This window comes from Micromys minutus (assembly GCF_963924665.1).
Source record: "Micromys minutus genome assembly, chromosome: 10".
Classification (NCBI taxonomy): Eukaryota; Metazoa; Chordata; class Mammalia; order Rodentia; family Muridae; genus Micromys; species Micromys minutus.
Window position 1 is genome coordinate 44326065 of NC_137979.1, and position 19962 is coordinate 44346026.

Consider the following 19962-nt stretch of genomic DNA (forward strand, 5'->3'; position numbering starts at 1 on the left):
CTTATTTCCTGTCTTTTGCTAGTAGGCTATTGATTTTTATTGACAGGTAATACTTACACACAGTATACAAGAGGTTCTCTCTACAATCGTTTTTAAAATTAATTTTGTCTGTGTGTGGGGAGGTTTATGCCTGCATGCATGTCTGTGTGCTGCTTTGTGCCTGGTGTCCACAGAGGCCAGAAGAGACTGTTGGATCCCTTGAAAATGGAGCTCAGGCTGCCCTTAAACTCACTATGTCGCCAAGATGACATAGAACTTACTAAATGTCTGGTTTCTGTGGTGGTTGGGATCGACCTAGAACCTCGTGGATGCTAGGCAAACACCCTACCAACTGAGCTATGTCCTCAGCTCAAATGATTTTTTTATTATTAATTTTTCTGGTCCAGTGGTGGTGACTTTTTCCCTCATGCTGAATAATGGATTCAGAGACTGCTGCGTGGTGGATAAGCACTCTGCCAACCGAGCCACGCACCTAGCCTGTTCCTTTAACTGTGGACCGCCTTTATTTCTTCTCGTTTTGTTTTGAAGTTTACTGATTACACACTAGAATGCTGCCCCAGTTTGTGTTCAGCTTCTATTTGCTTGACAGGCTGACTCTATCCTTTGACTCTCAGGCTGTGTGGTAACCTTTGCTGAAGATTAATTTTTTTAACCCAGCTAAGCCTGTGTCTCTTTATTGGTGGGCTGAGGTAATTTACATGAAAGGTTATAACTGAGTGATATTTACTAATTGCTGTAATTAGTTCCTTGGATTATTGCTTGTCCTTTTCTCTCTTCCCTATTAGCACCAGGGATTTTTGATTGTTCTGGACCTCTCCCTAGCTCTTCCTCATAAGATGGAGTCTTTTGTGTGTTTTCCTGGTTGAGACTCACTCCCGTGAGCTCTTCTGTGATGCTGGCTTCAGGAACTGCAGTAGTTTGTGTTCATCTTGAAGTGTTCTTAGTTTCTGTCAATTTCAAGCCCTAGCTTTGGTTAGCAGTTACTTACGTAATTCCGGGCTTGAGAGTTGCTCAGTGCTTGGCTGGCTCTGGCCAGCCGGTGAGAGTTGGTGTTTTTCTAACGGGTCTGCCTTTGTAGCTGAGTTCACTTCCCCTTGTAACCGTGTTTCTGTCTATTTTTACTCCTTGCCTGTAATTGGTCTTGACTAGGTTCTTCGTGCTTGTTTGGGGCTCTCTTTGGTGCCTGTTTGTTCTAGCCTTGGTATTTCTCTGCTGTATTCAGAGCCTGTATGCCTTTAGTTCTAATCTCAGCTCCGTCTGTCCTGCGATGCTCGGGCGTGGCCTCTTAATCCTGTGTCAGAGCCCCAGCCATTGTGGCCGTGCTCAAGTTTTGGTTTGGGTTTTGTTGTTTTTTTTTTTTTTTCTTTTGTGGTTACATCGGTGTGTTTTGGCCACCTGTCCTCTGTCTGAGTCCAGCTGTGATGAAACACCTTGACCAACTGGGGGTGGGGGCTGTTTTGTTGATGTGGTTATGGTAAGAAGTCAGGGCAAGAACCCTGATTCTGGGGCTGAAGCAGAGGCTATGGAGGAGTGCTGCTTACTGACTTGCTCTTCATGGTTTGCTTCCATATACAACCCAGGACCAGCAGCCCAGGAGCCGTGCCGTCCACAATGGGCTGGGCCTTCCCACATCAGTCATTAATCAAGAACATGCCCGGCAGACTTGCCAGTCTATGTAGACATGCCTTCGACTGAGGGTCCCTCAGGTTGTCCATTGGCAGTGCTTTCTGCTCTGCTGTTTTATTGGATTCTTCGAGGTTTTCATGTCCAGCATTTCTGTTTTTCCCCACCTCTGTCTATTTGCCGACCTTTTCCTTGGCTTTGCTGACTTCCCTCCCCAGATCCTAACTTGAACTTACCTGTCTGTTTCTGTCCTGTTTCACCAACTGAGTCTTTTTACTAGTAAACTTTTGAAGTCCTAACCCAGGAATTTGCTATTACAGTATCATAGATAGATAGATAGATAGATAGATAGATAGGTAGGTAGGTAGATAGGTAGATAGGTAGGTAGATGTAGGTAGATAGATAGATAGATAGATAGATAGGTAGGTAGGTAGGTAGATAGATAGATAGATAGATAGATAGATAGGTAGATAGGTAGGTAGATGTAGGTAGATAGATAGATAGATAGATAGGTAGGTAGGTAGGTAGGTAGATAGATAGATGTGTATAATGTGTATGTTTTGCCTGTAGGTATGTATGTTTGTACCGCACACCTGTGGAGGATATGGGATCTTCCAGAACTAGAATTACAAGGGTGTGAGCCGTGTGGGTGCTGGGAATTGAACAAGGGTCTTTGCAAGAGCAGCTAGTGCCCTCTACCTCTGAGTCATCCTCCGTCTCTTTTAAAGCATCTCTGATTGGGGAGGAGCCCTGCTGGCAGCCTCTTCACGGTGCTTGATCTCCGTGCTGTACTTTGGATGCTGCTGGCTGTGGATTTGGAGATCTGCTTAGTGAGCAGCATCCAAAGTACAGCCTTCTCTGGAGGCCTCCATCTCCAGCACCACTCAGGAGAAAACAAAACTACTGTAAAAGCAAGAACGTGAAACCATTGATACAGAAACACAACTGACAAAAGCTCACGTTTGTTAATGACCGAAGAACAAAAAACAACATAAGTCATGCAAAAGGTGTTAGGAAGTTAAAAGTTATCTCAGGCAGCTGTAGAAATAATAAGAGATAAAGAAGGAGGCAGGGAAGGGGAGAAATAGAGAATAAACAAGGTTAAATAAATGAGAGGAAAAGAAGAAATGGAATAGAGAAATACATTAGAAAGAAAAAGATTAGGAAAGGTGAAAATTTCTGACATCAGTGGGAGGAGAGGCCTTTGGTCCAGTGAAGGCTCATTTTCCCAGTGTAGGGGACGCCAGTGTGCTGAGGTGGGAGAGGGTGGTTGGGAGAAGGAGCACCTTCATGAGGCAATGGGAGGGGAAGAGGGGATGGGATTGTGGGAAAGGGATAACATCTGAAATGTAAATGCAGAGAATATCCAATAAAAATTTGGGGGAAAAAACAAATAAAAAGGAATAAGATAAAGAATAAAATTAAGATAAAAATATAATTAAACTAAAATTTAAAAAGAAAGAAAGAAAAGATGAAAAAAGAAAAGAAAAAAAGATTTCTCCATTTTGAGAAAGCTCAAACACAAATTCAGGACCAGTGGGTAAAATGCTTGCTGCCAAGCCCAAGGATTTGAGTTCAATTTCTAGCATTCTTTGGAAGGAGAGAACTTACTCTCAAAAATATCCTCTGACCTACACATACACAAACACAATGTTTTAAAAAGATAAATGGGGCTGGAGAGATGGCTCGGCTGTTAAGACCACTGACTGCTTTTCCAGAGGTCCTGAGTTCAATTCCCAGCAACCACATGGTGACTCACAACCATCTGTAATGGGATCTGATGCCCTCTTCTGGTGTGTCCGAAAACAGTGACAGGGTACTTACATACATTAAATAAATAAATAGATAAATGAAATAAAAATGCAAGATAAATATAAGAAAGAATAAAAATACATTAAATAAATAAATAGATAAATAAAATAAAAATATAAGGCAAATTTAAGATGAATTTAAAAAAACAGCTTTAAAAAATTGAAATACACATGGAGGTGGTTGTCCACACCTTTAGTCCCAGCACTTGGGAGGCAAAGGCAGGAGGATTTTCCTGAGTTCAAGGCAGGCCTGGTCTAGAGAGCAAATTCCAGAACAGCCAGGCTACTCAAAGAAACCCAGTCTCAAAATAAACAAACAAACAAACAAAAAAACATAAAAAGCAAAAACCAATAACAAAGTTGAAACACAAAATAAAGTCAAAACATACTAAAGGAAAAGGAAGGAAGGACAAAGAATGCTCAGTAATGAATGGGAATGTGCAAGTAATGTAGGAGTCTGTACGAAAAGAGTAAAAGGCAGACGTTTCACACACACACCGGGCACAGACACCTCTGAGAGTGGAGACGGAGCAGAGGCAGGCAGCACCCGTTGCTGCCCCGCTCTCTGTCCCCCTCAGTGACAGCGCACCCAGGGGTCTGTCCTCACGTAAGAAAAAGGTCTTGGGCGAGGGGAGGCTGTGGCTCACGCCTGTAATCGCAGCACCTAAGAGACCAGGCAGGAGGAGAGTCACCGCACGCTTGAGGCCAGTCTTTCCTGTATAGCCGGGGAAGAATGGGGAGTCTGGTGGGGAGCACAGTAGGGGTGAAAAGAAAGACCGAGGAGAACTTTCTGGGTCCCTGCACCAGGGGTCTCTGCCGTATCTGCGTGTTCAGCTACCTTTCCCAGGGTTTGTGTTGGTGTTGGATCTGGGTTAGACGTGCTCTTACCCGAATGTTCGATTTACTGGAGCTGCCTCTCTTCTGTGTGTGCCCAGGCCTCTGTGACCACACTTAGCTTTGCTGCCTGTGGGACACAGATTTTTCTAGCCCTCTTGAGACCCCTAGGGTGGGGTTCCTAAGGATGTGCTGGGAGTATGAGCTGTAGCCATGATACAGAGATCTGCACAGATGGAAGACTGTCTGGAAACTTTTAAGGCTTCCTAAGTGATACTCTTCCTGCTAGAGGGATGGAGACAAGGGTGTGAAGTAAACCCCTGAAGGTTCAGAGTTTCAGGTTCTGCAGCAGTGAATGCAGCAGAGATTGACCCACCCATGCATTTTAGTCTCAGGGCCATCACACTCCAAGGCTCGGTCTCAGCCGATGGCATCTGCTTCCGCCAGGGAGGGTAGAGTCATGTGCTTCTTGCCAACGTTAAGTCTCCGGCAGACCACACTTGCACTTTTCAGAGTGTTTGTTGTTTTATTCGAGACAGGATTTCTCCGCGTAGTCCTGGCTGTCCTAGACTGGGCTGGCCTGGAACTCAAAGATTCACCTGTCTCTGCCTCCCAAATGCTGAGATCAAAGGTGTGTGTCACTATAGACTGGCCACAGTCAGACTGTCAAACAGCCAACTCTGACTTACAGCTGCCTTTTGGGGTTCTCACTAGGGACTCGGATCAAATTCAGCCTCACTCCCTGGAATTGCTTCTTGTTCTCAGGCGTCCTAGGGTTGTGGAGTCTTCGTATTTTGAGACTTTGTCTCTCTTATAACAGGCTGACCTTCAACTTGCTAAGCAAGTTCAGAATGAGCAAGTTCAGGATGACCTTGAACTTCTGATCCTCTTGCCTCCTGGCCTTGCTGTTGTGGAGATCAAATCCTGGACGTTGGCACGTTAAGCAAGTGCTTCAGCTGGGCCCTATGCCCAGCCCAGCTCATCTGACTGTCGTTCACCGTGTCTTTTTAGTACATGTGTGTTTATGTGTACTTCTAACTGGATCGTGTCTGTGCACGACATGGATCCCCGGGAACTAGAATTACAGGGGGTGTTAGCTGCCATTCGGGTGCTGGGAATTGAACTCAGGTCCTGTGGAAGAGCAGCCAGTGCTCGTCACCACTGAGCCCTCTCTCCAGCTCCATCTTCATTTGCCTTGACCACACTTATCAAAGGCTTTTCTCTCTCCTTTTTCGAAACATTGGTTTAGACATCTCTTGGGATGGTTTGGTAAATCAAGCCTGTATCCCGACACTCGAAAGGCTGAGACAGGAGGATTTCTGTGACTTTGAGGCCAGCCTGGGTTATATGGAAAGACCCTGTCTCAGCCACCATTACAACAAAAACGGAATGTCTGTTTAGTTTGCTCTGTATTTTTGTCCGCTTGAGATTTTTTTCTTACCTCTTGCATTTTCAGGATTCTTGGGTTCCTCCCTTGACTGCATAAGGAGAGCTCTCAGCTAATCCACCCCTGTCATCACTGTCTCATGACAACCAGACGCAAGGACACACTGTTCTGTAGACAGGCTGGACTGGAATTCACAGGGTAGCCTGGGCTGCCTTTGAACTCAAATAAATTCTCTAGCCCCAGGCTTCCTACAGGCATGAACCACTATGTTAAGTGTATTTGGCATTTGTGGAAAAGGTTTTGCCTGTCTGAGCCTGAGGGAAGCTAACACTTGTTTCCAGGTATTTTCTTTCACTGGATAGAACGTGACACCCCAGATGTCAGTGTGGAGCCAGGGACAGTGGGATGATGAGACCCTGCACCCTCAACTCCAGCCGTGCACCTAGTGTCCACTAGAGGGCGCCGCTGACCAGGCTTTCTGGCTGGCTATGAGGCATACACAGGCACCAAGGACCTGCTTGTGGTGGGCTCTCCCTAGCGCTGATCAGTTCCTTCCCACATGTGGTCCCACTTCCTCTCTCCGAAAGGGCTTCTCATAGTTCGTGGAGCTGCCTGAGCCTCTTCTCTTAGGACTTATTCGAATGGGGAGTCACCTTTAGGACTGTGGGTCCTTTGGCCCAAAGATTAAGAAACCTCCATTTTCTCTCAGCTCTCCCCGTGCTAATTTCATCCTGTCTTTTGTCTCCTCTGCAGTCTGACTGGTTCTTCAGTGATGACGAGGACAAAGGAGAGAGAGTAAGTGAGGAGAGGGTGGGCAGGGTCTGGTCTGAGGTGACCCTTGTTCTGGGGGAGGGCATGCGCAAGATTCAAATGGGTGTGGTGGAGGAGAGGCGGGGCTTAGAGGTTAGAACGGATCCTACCACCCACAGTACTCACAACCACCTCCAATTCCAACACTTCCCTCCGGAGAGATGACTCAGTACTTAAGAGTACTTGCTCCTCTTCTATAGGACCCAGGTTTGAGTCCCAGGACCCATATAGCAGTTCATGGCAGTCTGTACTGCAATGCCAGGGGTATCTGATGCACATATATACATGTAATCAAACTACTTAGACCTATAGAAAATTAACATAAAAATAAAATCTATTAAAAAAATTTAAGCAAGGGAAGGTTCTTGGCCCAAGGCACTGACAGTCTGATGGAGGAGACACGGCCCTTCTCTTCAGGAGTAGCAGTCTGATGGGGACGATACAGGTCAAACTCCGAGGAAACCCAGTATTTAGAATGTAGAATGGTCCAGTTCCTGTTCTCAGCTGAGGGAGCCTTTGGGGCTCTGTCCCGGTGGGGCGACAGGACCCAGTGCTGTAGGATGTCTGTCAGACCTATTTTTAGGGTGTTCCCATTGAGGCTGCCCGACTCATAGAGGAGCCAAGAATCCAATCCTCAGGCTGCCACTTCCTGAGGAGCCTGAGGGCTAACGGTCTGGGCGCCTGACTCCTCCTTCTGGTTGCAGACCCCTGTGGATGACAAGGAGCCACAGTCGGTGCCCAACATTGAGTACCTCCTGCCCAACATTGGCAGAACAGTGCCCCCCAGTGATCCAGGCTCAGGTGAGTAAAGGGGCTGTGTGGTAGGGAAAGGGGGTGGGTTCTGCCTTTTTGAGGGTCCCAGATGCCTGGCCAGATGTTTAGCTTCCTTGTCCCCTCCCTGCAAGGCCCTGGCCTGGCAACACCCCCAAGATGGGCCATAGAGGGCTCTCTCTCTCTCTCTCTGGGAAAATCCAGCTGTTTCTCAGCTTCCCCTGGGCTGGGCTGTGTGTCTGGCCTTCTTCACTGGTCTTTCTCCTGAGCCCTTGATGTTCACAGCTGGCGGCGTACTTCTGGGCACATTCCTCTTTTTAATTTCTCTTCCTTCTCTCCTTGTACCGTGTCCCTCCTTCCTCTCTCCCCCTGATCTCCTCCCTCCTCCTCCGTCCTCCCTTCCCTCTGCTTCTCCTGCCCTCCTCCTCCAGCGGACCTGTTGGAGATTTAAAGGGTATAGTGCGGTGTCGCGGCCTCGGTCACTAACAGTAGCGGGTGATTAGAAGAAGGCTGGGCAGGTGTGAGTGACAGACACGTCCTCAGCAGTAAGGAACCCCAGCCTGACATAGCAGTTGGCAGTGCTGGTCCACAGCTGACCCCCGGCCCCACCCTGCCTCCTCTCCGAGGAAGTAAGCCCCCGCTGCCCTGCCAACAGATGCCCTGAGCGCTGCGTCCTTCCCTGTGCAGTGAAAGTACTTCAGAGTGACCAAGATGATGGAAACTTGAGTGTGGACTTAGCTTCTTCAGGGACCAGTTACACCGATATCATCCCAGAAGCCATTTTCAAATGATAACCGCTGCCTCAGTTTAGGCCCTGGACACTCATCCTGGAGGTCCTGTTCCAGAGGAAGATGGCTTCTGTGCTCAGAGGCCAGCGAGTGGCCCCAGACACTAGCTCATCTCACATCACTGCCTGCTAGCATGTCCAGTTATTGTCCCAGAGAAAGGGCCCCACAGCATCCTTAGTTCTGAGATGTAGGCTGGGGGTGGGTAGCAGAGAGGAGCCCCCGTCTCTTCTAATCACCTGCTGCCGCCTGTCCCATGTGTGTCGAGTGTGGTCAGCCATTCTTGCTCTGCTCACCATTTGCAAGGGGAGGGGCTGGGGAGGGGCCTCTAACCTGCCTGCCAGAGAGTGTGGATTAACTGCACCAGCTCGGTATCCCAGGTTTGAACCAACCTGCTCCCTCTCCAGCCTTGGAGAGCGCACTGCCAGGTCTTGTTATCCAGTTCCATCTCCGTTCTGGAGAGATTATGGAGTGGCACTCTAGTTCCTGGGGTGTGATGGTTTCGACGAGTTTAAAAGGGGGCCTTGCCCCTTAGGGGCAGGTTGATGTTGGCTCTGTCACCAACCCACTGTACCCCTGTGTTTCACCACCTCATCTTTGCTTGATCACTTAGTGTGGCCCTTTCCCTTCTCATGGGGTGGGGGTGGGGCACACACCTCTTTCTGCACTATGATTCCATTTCTTCAGAGTACCTGTGATGTGCTGTGTCGCTCCATTGTGGTTTCTGTGGACTGCATCCAATACTGGCGTTTTCTCTCCAGTGCTTCAGAGTCATAGGGGGTATGGGGGGGGGCAAGCCCAGAGAAAAACCCCTTTGTCCTTAACCCTGGGCAAATGAAGACTCAGTGGCCCGCAGTGGCCTGATGTCACTTTCTGCCTCTAAAAGAAGTGGTGGCTAACAACATCTTCTGATGGGAGCAACCCATAGAAAATGCTAGCCAGCCAGTAGCCCTCCTAGGCCTGGGGAGAACAGCCTTCATCTTTGAACCTTTGATCCTTCCTGGTCTAACTTCAGGTTGTTTTGTTTTGTTTTTTGCCAGCAGATTCCACCACCTGTAGTTCAGCCAAGTCCAAGGTCAGTGCCATGGTTTCCTAAATGTGTTTTGCCTGAACAAGGCAGCCCACTGCAGTTTATGGTCCAGAGGACCCAAGTTGGATTTGGGGGTGGGTTGAGGGTCCTGTGGGGATAGAAGGTGGGAAATACTGAGTGTCTGGGGAGTGGGGTGAGAAACTAACCTTGGTGGTGCGTGGAGAAGCTTGTGATGTAGAGCTGGTCTTGGTAGCTGAGGGGCAATGTGACCTGGGAACAGTTCTTGTTGCAGAAATTCCTGAGTTTGAGCAGCTTTGCTACTTAGTTTTATGATATTGAGTAATTTTTTCTGAATTTCAGCTTCCTTAACTGTAAAATGAAAGCAACAGCAATATGTCTGCTGTGGTAAATATGTTTAAGTCCCTAGACAGGCTGAGAATGGTGGCTCAAGCCTGTAATTCCAACACTTGGGAGCTAGAGTCAGCCTGGGCTGAGTTCTTGGTTAGCCAGGGCTTGATAGCAAGATCCTGTCTCTAGGGGGCTGGAGAGATGGCTCAGTTGTTAAAACCACTGACTGCTCTTTCAGAGGTCCTGAGTTCAGTTCTCTGCAACCACATGGTGGCTCACAACCATCTGTAATGGGATCTCATGCCCTCTTCTGGTGTGTCTGAAGACACCTACAGTGTACTTATAAATAAATAAATAAATAAATAAATAAATAAATAAATAATAAATAAATAATAAATAAATAAATAAATCTAAAAAAAAAAGATCCTGTCTCTAAATAAAACAAAGCAAGCAAACAAACAACAACAACAAAAGTTGTCTGGGAGGGGTTAACAAAGGAAAAGAAAGAAAACATAAAGATGACTGAGAAATCAATGAAACTGAAAACAATTAAGAAAATTAATAAAACTACAGGCTGTTTCTTTGGAAAAAAATCAAAAAAATCAATAAAATTGACAAACTTCTAACCAGACTGACAGAATAAAAATAGATGGCGCAAATTACCATTGCTAAGAATAACATAGTACATCTACAGACCACACAGACACTAGCTAACACAGGACATCAGTACAGACCACACAGACACTCAAATTGGACATCAGTACAGACTACACAAACACTCACACAGGACATCAGTACAGACCATACAGACGCTAGCTAACACAGGGCATCAGTACAGACCTCACAGACACTCACACAGAACATTAGTACAAATATCACAGGCATTCACATTGGGTATCAGTACAGACCACACAGACACTCACACAGGGCATCAGTACAGACCACACAGACACTCACACAGGGCATCAGTACAGAACACACAGACACTAACACTGGAGCATCAGTACAGACCACACAGACACTAACATAGGGTATCAGGACAGAATACACAGACACTAACATGGGACATCAGTACAGACCACACAGATACTCAGAGAATAATACCGCAAGCAACTCTGTGCCTAATATCTCAGTAATTTAAAAGACATAGACCTATTCTTAGGATTCAAACTACCTAAATTTGCATAAGAAATAGCCTGAATAGTCCTGCATCTACTAAAGAAATTTAATTTGTATGTGAAAACTTCCAACAGAGAAGATGCCAGGACCAGTTGGCTTCACTGGTAAATTCTACCAGATATTTCAAGGGGAAAAGGTTTTGGTTCTTTTGTTTGTTTGTTTGTTTTTTAAATTATACTTATTTATTGTATATATGTGTGTTCTTGTTTTCTACAATGTGGATCATAGGGATTGAACTCAGGTCCTCAGGTTTGGTGGCAAATTCCTTTACCTGCCAAGTAGTTCTTTGTATGTTTGTTTGTTTGCTTGCTTGTTTATGAGGCAGGGTCTCTCTATGGAGTCCAAATTTGTGGTTTTCTGACCTTTTTCTTGGGTGCCAGGATTACAGATGTATGCCACCACACCTGGCTTATTTTTCTAATTTTAAATAATTCATCTATTTATTCAGCTTTATAGTATTTTAGTTATAAAATGGTTTTCTTAGTCTGTTCTATTTCTATGAAGAAACATCATGACCAAGGCAACTATTATAAGAGAAAGCATTTAACTGGGGACTGGCTTACAGTTTCAGAGGTTTAGTCCATTATCTTCACGGCAGGAAGCTTGGTGGCAAGCAGGAGAAGTAGCTGAGAATTACATTCTGATTCAGAGGCAAAGAGAGAAACTCTGGGTTTGGCAGGGGCTTTGAAACCAAGCTCCCAGAGGCATACTTCTTTTAACAAGGCCACACCTATTCATTCTTCAAAATAGTCTCCCATTTCACAATAGTGGGCCACATATATGAAAGTGGCCCATATAGCCTTATGTGTGTGATAGGTTACTGGTAAGGTTATGTAAGGTCACACAATGATTAAATCACGATTGAAGAGGACCAGAGTTCAGTTCTTAGCAATTGCAACTGATGGCTCAGAACCACCTGTAACTTCAGTTCCAGGGCATCTGGCACCCCTTTCTGGCCTCTGGGCTCCTGCATGCATTCATGAATGCATGTAAGCACACACATACATGCACACACATGCACACATACACACTAAAAATATCTTTTAAAAAAGTTATTTTGCTTGCATAGAAATACTACCACAGGGGTTAGAGAGGAGAGATGTCTGAGACATTAAAAGCATTTGCAGAGAACCTGGATTTGACTCTCAGCACCCACCTGACAGCTCACAGCTGCCTGTAGCTGCAGTTCCAGAAGATCTGATATACCACTGTTGTGGCTGTTCTTAGCCACTGTTGAACACACATGCATGAACTCACATGTACACATAAAAATAAATCTTAAAAACAAATTACTACTGATTCTCCAAAATCTCTGATTGGGGTGGAAGAGGCGGGACTACTGTTCATCTCAGAATGTTACACCGCCATTCCTGACACCTACGGTGTCCAGTGTCTCTAGACACTGTATTCATTGAGTCATGCTGTACAGATCTCATCTGAACCTCCCCACATAGCTTTATGTGCTGAGTCCTGAGGATGCAAGCAGAAGCTGAGGGTCTGAAGAGACAGCTCCATGGTTGAGAGCACTCACTGCTCTTCTAGACGACCTGAGTTCAGTTGACAGCAACCATATTGGTTGGCTCACAACTGTCAGTAAATTTGCATCCTAGAATCTAACACCCTCTTCCAGTCTCTACAGGAAACACACACACACACACACACACACACAGAGAGAGAGAGAGAGAGAGAGAGAGAGAGAGAGAGAGAGAGAGAGAGATTTAAGACAGAGCTGAACAAGTAGACTCCTATCCACACAGGGTTTATCTTGGAATGGATTCCAGTATCGTACTAATGAGCAAACAACACTAGCTGGAGAGAACTGGAACCTGGAGGAGCCAGAAGCTGGGTGGGGCTCACGAACCAGATGTCTGCATGCACAGACGTGAGAAACCTCGGTGAGAGGTGTTCAGAGCAAAAATGCAAAGCCCTGTGGGTAGAGGGAAGCTAGTATGAGAAGATTTGGGGCTGAGCCCCAGGGCAGGGAGATACCTCCAGGGGTAGCAACAAGAGGGAGGAAACAGGTGGTCAGCCTCTGGCCACTGCTGGTGGGCAGTGGGAGCTCCCACTGAGTCAGTCTGAGGTGGGCTGCAGGAGGCCTCAGAAGGCTACTGTGCTCCACTAGCTCTGTGCTGAACAGTACTGTCCTCTGTACGAGCCTCTGGACCAGCAGTTCTCAACCTATAGGTTGCAACCCCTTGGGGTGGATTAAACAACCCTTCCACGGGGGTTGCATATCAGATATTTATATTATGATTTATAAGCACAGCAAAATTACAGTCACGAACTAGAAGTGAATATAATTTTATGATTGTGAGGGTCACAGCTGAGGGACTACTGTGTTAAAAGGGTTACACCATTAGAAAGGTTGAAAAAACCAGTCCTTAACAGAAATCTCCTCATTATCCCCTATGGCCACATCTGTCTGCAGTAGACATAACACCTCCCTAAGGCCTTCAGGCTGTAGGATTTCAGCCTTCCCTGATTCTGGGCCTCCTTAATCCCTGTGTTAAGTGGTGGCTCCTCTGGAGGCTTCTGCTTAGCCACAGAGCTTTGAACATACATAGTGTGCTTTTCAGAAAGTATCCTGTACACTTGACTTGCACATCCCTGAGACTCTAGAGAGCTACCCGGTCACATGTGTAGTGAGTTCACATTTGCAGTCATCCACCCACACTCTCTTCATGCCGCCTTTACTAGACCTCTGTGTTCCACAGCCATCCTCATTGCATAGATAGGGAAGGCGATGCTCAGAGTTCAAGTGAGTAGAAGTTTGGGCATGTTCTCGGTCACAAAGGGTGGGCATCTGAGGTGTCCTCCTCCCTCCGTGAATGCCGTGGAGATCCTGTTCTGATCCTCTGCTGGAGCATTTGGGGACATGGGATAGCCTCAGCATGAAACAGCTAGTTAAGTCCTTAAGAGCCAGAGGCACAAACCAGGCTGCCTGCCCAATAGGAATTGCTGTCACCGGACAGAGACTTTGAACTGTGTACAGCAGCTGATGTCGGTAGCGTGGCCCACAGAGCATCTGAGACTGCAGCATACCATTTCAGGCACCAAAGCCTGAGCCCCAGCCAGCTCTGCATCCCAAGGGTTGAGGACCATCTGCACATTGCTGAAACTTGCTGCTGCCCGGCTCTTTCCTGACTCTGAAGTCTAGATCACCAGCAGATTGTACTCAGAGCACAGAGAGGCCTGCTCTTCTTTCTCCTTCCCTTCTTCCATGTAGCCAGCGTGTTCAGAGGCTGCTGGTGGGACCCAGGTGGGATCCACACTATGAGTTACAGTTCTACACTCCACTGTGTCCTCCCTATGAGAATTGTTTTCTGTTTCATTGGGGTTTTGTGGGTCTATTTATTTATTTATTTAGCCTGTTCTGTATTGGAGTGTGGACTAGCACACAGCATAAACTCCTGGCTGAAGCATCTTAGTTTAACACTAAGATGTCTATGTTTTGAGGGAAGGGTCTCTTTTTACTTCTCTGATGGCCCCTCTACCTCAGCTCTCCATATAGCCCAGAGTAACCAGTCTGAGGTCCCCTGGTTCCTAGCTGGCCTCATCCCATTTCTCCATAGATTTCTTATTCCCTTGGCCTGTCCCTAGAAGTAATCCCAGAGAGAATTATCTGGCTACATGGAAATCATAATCACTGAAAAGAGACCCCTTCAAAAAAAGGGTGGGAGGCTAGAGAGATGACTCAGAAGTTAAGAGCATTGGCTGTTCTTCAAAGGACCTGAGTTCAATTCCCAGCACCTTCATGGTTGCTCATATATAAACATGCATTCAGCTGAGGCACCTACACCATAAATAAATAAACAATTTAAAAAATCTGAGGACAACTATATAGCCGTGTTCCAGAAGGATCTATACACAAGCTGTCAGCCCAAGTCCCCCACCTTTTTGTCAGCCTTTCTGTGATGACTGTGGCTGGCGATTGCCCTGTTTGCAACAGCAGCAATTCAGTTTCCAGGCCACCGAGGTGTTTAAAATACCCAACTACATCAGCAGCCACCACTGACAAAGGTGCTTTTTCTGAGCATGTGCAGTTAAGGAGAGGCGACTCAGTGGTCAAGAGTACTGGCTACTCTTGCAGAGAAGCCTGGCTCAATTCCCAGCACCAACATGGTAGCTCACAACCAAATGTAACTTCAGTCCGGTGGGGGGGGGGGAAGCCCTCTTCTGGTTTGTATAGACACTGCATACAAAGACATACATGCAGATGAACAACCATACGTGATAAATAAAAGTAAATCTCAGGAAGAAAACAGAAAGAACTTCTGTAGCTTCGCCTGGGTCTCCAAGCTACTAACTTGTGTGCTCCAGCATCTGCCCTGAGTGGCCCAGATGTGAAGTGTAGAGTTAATGGCCGGGTGCTGATGGCCGGGTGCAGGTCTTAGCTTGGACTGCTGAAACAAAAGAGCTTGCCTGGGCGACTTAAACAGTCAGTGCTTGCTGGGCAGTGGTGGTGGCACATACCTTTAACCCTAGCACTCCAGATCTTGGAGTTCGAGGCCAGCTTGGTCTACATGGTTAAGTTCCAGGACTGCCAGGGCTACACAGAGAGACTCTGTCTTGAAAAACCAAAACCAACCAACCAACCACCACCACCACCACCACCACCACCACCACCAACAGAAAGAATAATGAGCACTTACTTCCTACAGCTTCAGGAACTAGAAGTCCAGGTCCACAGTGCTAGCAAGTTAGCTTCTGAAGTCACCATGAAGGCTTCTTTTCTGGTTTTTTATAGGCTTTTTATTTTTATTATTATTATTGATACCTACCTCCTCACTGTGTCCCAGGGAAGGAAAGAGATTAATCCCATCACTAGGGCCTCACACTCAATCTTCAAAACCTAGTTTTCTTCCAAAGCTCTATCTCCAAATACCGTCACAGCTGGGAGCTGGGACCTCAGTCTCTAGCTATGGTGGGGACACAGTTCAGTCCTTAGCCCTGAGTGAAACCAGCCGAGTGCTAGTGAGTTGAACATCTTTTGTCTCAGTGGATCAGTACTGGCCAGGTTGCCCATGAGCCCACCCCAGGCATATGGCCCGGTGTCTGGCTGTTTTTAGATGCGTTCTCTGAACAAAAGGAGGGCCGCGGGAGCCTGGTGCAAGGGTCCCTGATAACTTCACCCGGAGCACAATTCAATGACAGAGAGCTGTCCTAAGGTCACTGTGACTCGGAGACCTGCAAATAGCTCCTTGCTGCTTACACCTTTGCCTCTAGTTCTCTATTCCTGTGCCTACCCACGCCCATTGCACTCCCTGGGTGAGGCCACGGACCTCTCCTCACTAGAGGCAGCTGGGATGGGAGGAGGCTAGTTTGGTCAGAGGGTCCAGCACACAGGATCCAGGAGACAGTCGGACTGCCAGTCATATCAAAGTGAAAATGGCCTCAAAGGAAGGCTTGGTGGGGTGGTCGGCAGAGTACATGCTGGATTCAAGTAGGGGTCTGGGCACTAGGCTGAGGTTGATGCTAGAGTGTGAAGGGTCCACTGTGTCTGATAAGGGTGGGGTCATTCAGCCTTGAACAAAGCCAGGAGGGAAGCAGAGCCCTGCTGTTGAAGGATGGTTCTACAATGGGAAGGGCTGGTGATGCAAGGGTAGGAGTGGGAACCATGCTCATAGGAGGCAACGTGGAAGGAGGAGGTTTGGGCAGGGTAGGTGGGATGTCCTCTCCGTGGGTAGATCTGGGTACAGACAGACAGACAGAGGATAGAGATGGAATCACAATTGAAAAGGAGTCTGAAGCTCACAAGAGACTTGTGACAGGGAGACCTGAAATGGCCGAATTTGGGGATAGAAGAGTTAAGAACAGAGTCCTTGAAGCTCCCCAGGATGCCGAAAAGCCAAAGTGAGATGGGAAGCAGGTCCAAACCATGGTGGCCAGGCCAAAACCACTGCTTCTCAGTGAGGACTGGTGCAAGCCAGTGAGCACAGCAGGGGGAGGAAGTGACCAGGGTGGTGCCCTGGAGAGAACTCTCAAGTGGGGTGAGTGGAAAGTGAGAACGGTGGAGGCTTAAACCATTAGCATTTACAACCAGGGATCCTTGTACCAGAGCATTGTCTTGGACTGTCACCAGTAAGTCTAAGGAATTTATCTAGAAGTGGCTGGAGAAGACCCGACCCAGTTCCCAGATCAGATAGGAGCGTGCAGTGGTGGCACAGGCACCGAGTGGGAAATGCTGGTGTGGGCACTGGTTTGTTTTGGACGGGATTGAATGCCATGGTACGGGGCGAGGAACAGGAATGTGTTAGGCCCTCCTTACCCTCGCTGTCTCCTTGCGCAGGGTTCGTGGGTCCCCAAGAAAGAGCCTTACGCCCGGGAGATGCTGGCGATCTCCTTCATCTCTGCGGTCAACCGCAAACGGAAGAAGCGGCGGGAGGCGCGGGGCCTGGGCAGCAGCACCGACGATGACTCCGAGCAGGAGGCGCACAAGGCTGCGGTGGGGACGCAGGAGCCACCCGAGGGGCAGCTGCCGGGCCCCGCAGCCGAGGAGGCCCCCGGTCGCCTCAGCCCCCCGACGGCACCCGACGAGCGGCCTGCGGCGGACACGCGCTCCATCGTCTCGGGCTACTCCACCCTGTCCACCATGGACCGTAGCGTGTGCTCGGGCACCGGCGGGCGGCGCGCGGGCGCGGGCGACGAGGCGGACGACGAGCGCAGCGAGCTGAGCCACGTGGAGACGGACACAGAGGGCGGCGCTGGCCCCGGGGGACGCCTGTCGCGCCGACCATCCTTCAGCTCACACCATCTTATGCCATGCGACACTCTGGCGCGCCGTCGCCTGTCTCGCAGTCGCGCGGATGCCGAGGGTCCGGGCGCGGGTACGGCCCGAGCGGGTCCCCGCGGTTCCGAGCCGCTAGGCTCGGCGTCGTCCAGCAGCCAGGAGTCGCTGCGACCCCCGGCAGCCGCCACGGCACTGGGCTCGCGACCTTCGCGCGTGGAAGCCCTGCGGCTGCGTCTCCGTGGCACCGCCGACGACATGCTGGCCGTTCGACTGCGGCGTCCATTGTCACCCGAGACCCGGCGGCGTCGGAGCAGCTGGCGCCGCCACACGGTGGTGGTACAGAGCCCGCTGACCGACCTCAACTTCAACGAGTGGAAAGAACTGGGCGGAGGTGGCCCTCCGGAGCCCGCGGGCGTGCGACCGCACAACGACAATAAGGACTCTGGGCTCAGCAGCCTGGAGTCCACCAAGGCACGGGCCTCATCCGCCGCATCACTGCCATCGGGGGACCTAGGAGCCCTGCAGGGTCTACCCCCGCGCCGCTCAGCTGCCGCCCGCCTCCACCAGTGTCTGTGACACCCTCCCCTGTCCCAGGGCTGCAGAAATTTCCGTCTTGTTTGTACCCCCCTCAGCTGCCCCAGTACTGCAGAAGGTTGGGGTGTGAAGGGTGGTGCTGGTGCCGCAGGCTGGAAAGTCCCATAGCTCTGAGTGGGAGTCCTTAGGAGAGGGGAGGGGTTAATGGGAGTTATGTCCCTTGGATAAAAACAACGGATGGCCCTTTTCTGTGAGTTCACTTAAGGACTCTTGGTGAACCATGCAGTGTAGGTGAACCCCCCAAGTTTCATACAGAAGGAAAGATACAGGCTGGATTTTGAGTCTGTCCTCTGCCCCTGCCAACCCCATTAGCTCTCAGCCAAGGAGAGAGGGAGGGTGAATGTCTAGGGAGCGGTTGTGTAGGGTTGGGTGTCCATGGGAGAGGGGACTTGTGTGTGTGCGTGTGAGTGTGTGTGTGTAGTCACAGTGCAAAGGTGTTTGTTTCCAGTAGCAATTTCTACCCCAACCCTTTCATTTCCCTGCCAGTCCCCAAGACAGGACCCTGCCTTTGGTGCACACAGGGACCTTAGCCCAAGCTTGTCAGGGCGGAGGCTGAGTTGTGACCACTTCCATAGAGGCAGGACTGAACCCCACTACTACAGAGTCGCTCCTCACATACCTTGCTCACCTCTAAGTCACACCACCCCGTAAGCTCTTTGCCTGCTTCCGTTTTGTTTTTTTTTTTTTTTTTTTTTTTTTTTTTTTTTTTTTGGAGTGTCTTGGATCCCCCTGCAGCTGGCGTTCTCCTCCTCCTTGTTCACCCTGCTTCTTCAACAGTTGAGCATGCAGACTCACCTTCAGTCGGGAAGAACTCTGTCCCGCACTGATAGGCAGGGTCTCGGCTGGGCTGTTCCTGCAGGATGGGTGGGGCCCAGCTCCTCTTCCCCCACATTGTAAATAAATCTAAAGCACTAGTCATCCCTCCATCCTCACTCATTCCAGGGGAGCCCCAGTGGGGAGACCTGTCCTGCTTCCCAGGTCTGTCGGTCTTTCTGGTTTATGCAAAGATTTGCTGTAAATTCTCTCCCCCCCTTCCTTTCACTGTAAATATTGTCTCTAATGTGTAACATATTATAAAGAATTTATAAGGATTTTTAAAGATGTTTGGCTCATTTTAAAAAGTGTTGTAACAGTGTTGCCTAAAGCCCCCACCCCACGTCTGCATGGCTCCTCCCACTGTGTCTTTGACACACCTCTCTAGGCTATAACTAAGATTCCTGCTTCTGAAAGTCCTGTCTTACAAGTACAGTCTATATCTTGGAAATAAATGGCCTTCCTCAGGCATGAACCAGCGTCTCACTTGTTTGGATGGGGAGAGAGACATCTGAAGTGTCCCAGCAGGCGGGGAGGCCAGGCAGGATAGAGGGGATCACTTCTCTCTGATGGGAGACTGACTGGTGTGCTGTCCCACAGCTTGGGTCCCTATATCAGCAGGAAGTGTCCAGGATCTGCAACACCTGCAGAGGCCAGCTGTGGGAGGTTCCTTCTTTCTCAGGCTTTCAGAGTGGCCTGAGGCACTAACCCACTGCCGAGAAACTTGGCCAGCTGTCTCCACAGGCACTTTAGGCTCAGCAGCATTGTTAAGGTGAGACTGGCCGGTTTTCTCAACCATGTGTAAGCCCACAGGCTTTGCCTTAAACCACACCTCCAACACTCAGCTCAGTGTCACTATGTCCTTTCTGGGTGTGAAAAGGCTGAGTAGGATGTAGCTTGCCCAGGTCACCCTGTGAATAAATGGTGGATCCAGGGAGAAGCTAGGGGGTGGGAGTGGGACACCCTCCTCACGGGTGACCTTCTGCAGACAGTAATAGACTAAAGATGAGAAGGTCAAACTGGAGATACTGCTAGATAAGAAAACAGAATTCTTCGCAGGCAGGAAGGTCCTTCGAGCATAGGAAGACACTAGATGGTAACCTGAACCCACACAGGCAGAATGGATATGGCGGAAGTGGGGAATAGAGAAACTTTGTGTTTTTCTTGTTTCTCTTTCAAAGCCGACTCCCTGCACAAAACAAAAATGGCAAAACTGTTGCCCAGTGATTTGAATCGCACTAAGAGAG

At 48.8% G+C, this 19962-nt stretch overlaps 1 protein-coding gene across 6 annotated transcripts in view; it reads left to right on the forward strand.

Annotated features, from left to right (window-relative positions):
* The window catches only part of ARHGAP23 (Rho GTPase activating protein 23), a gene marked incomplete at its 5' end in the record, with an annotated part of 81389 nt that extends 62822 nt beyond the window's left edge, over positions 1-18567 (forward strand). For 4 of the 6 annotated variants that reach the window (XM_080922569.1, XM_080922571.1, XM_080922572.1 and 1 more), the window contains 4 exons: positions 6409-6450; positions 7170-7266; positions 9062-9096; positions 16868-18567. In XM_080922569.1, coding sequence (XP_080778695.1) covers positions 6409-6450; positions 7170-7266; positions 9062-9096; positions 16868-17884 — 1191 coding nt within the window. In that variant the 3' untranslated portion in view covers positions 17885-18567. The remainder of the gene's footprint in view (positions 1-6408; positions 6451-7169; positions 7267-9061; positions 9097-16867) is intronic. The other 2 variants (XM_080922570.1, XM_080922574.1) reach the window with 1 other exon arrangement.
* Between the last annotated feature and the right edge of the window lie 1395 nt (positions 18568-19962).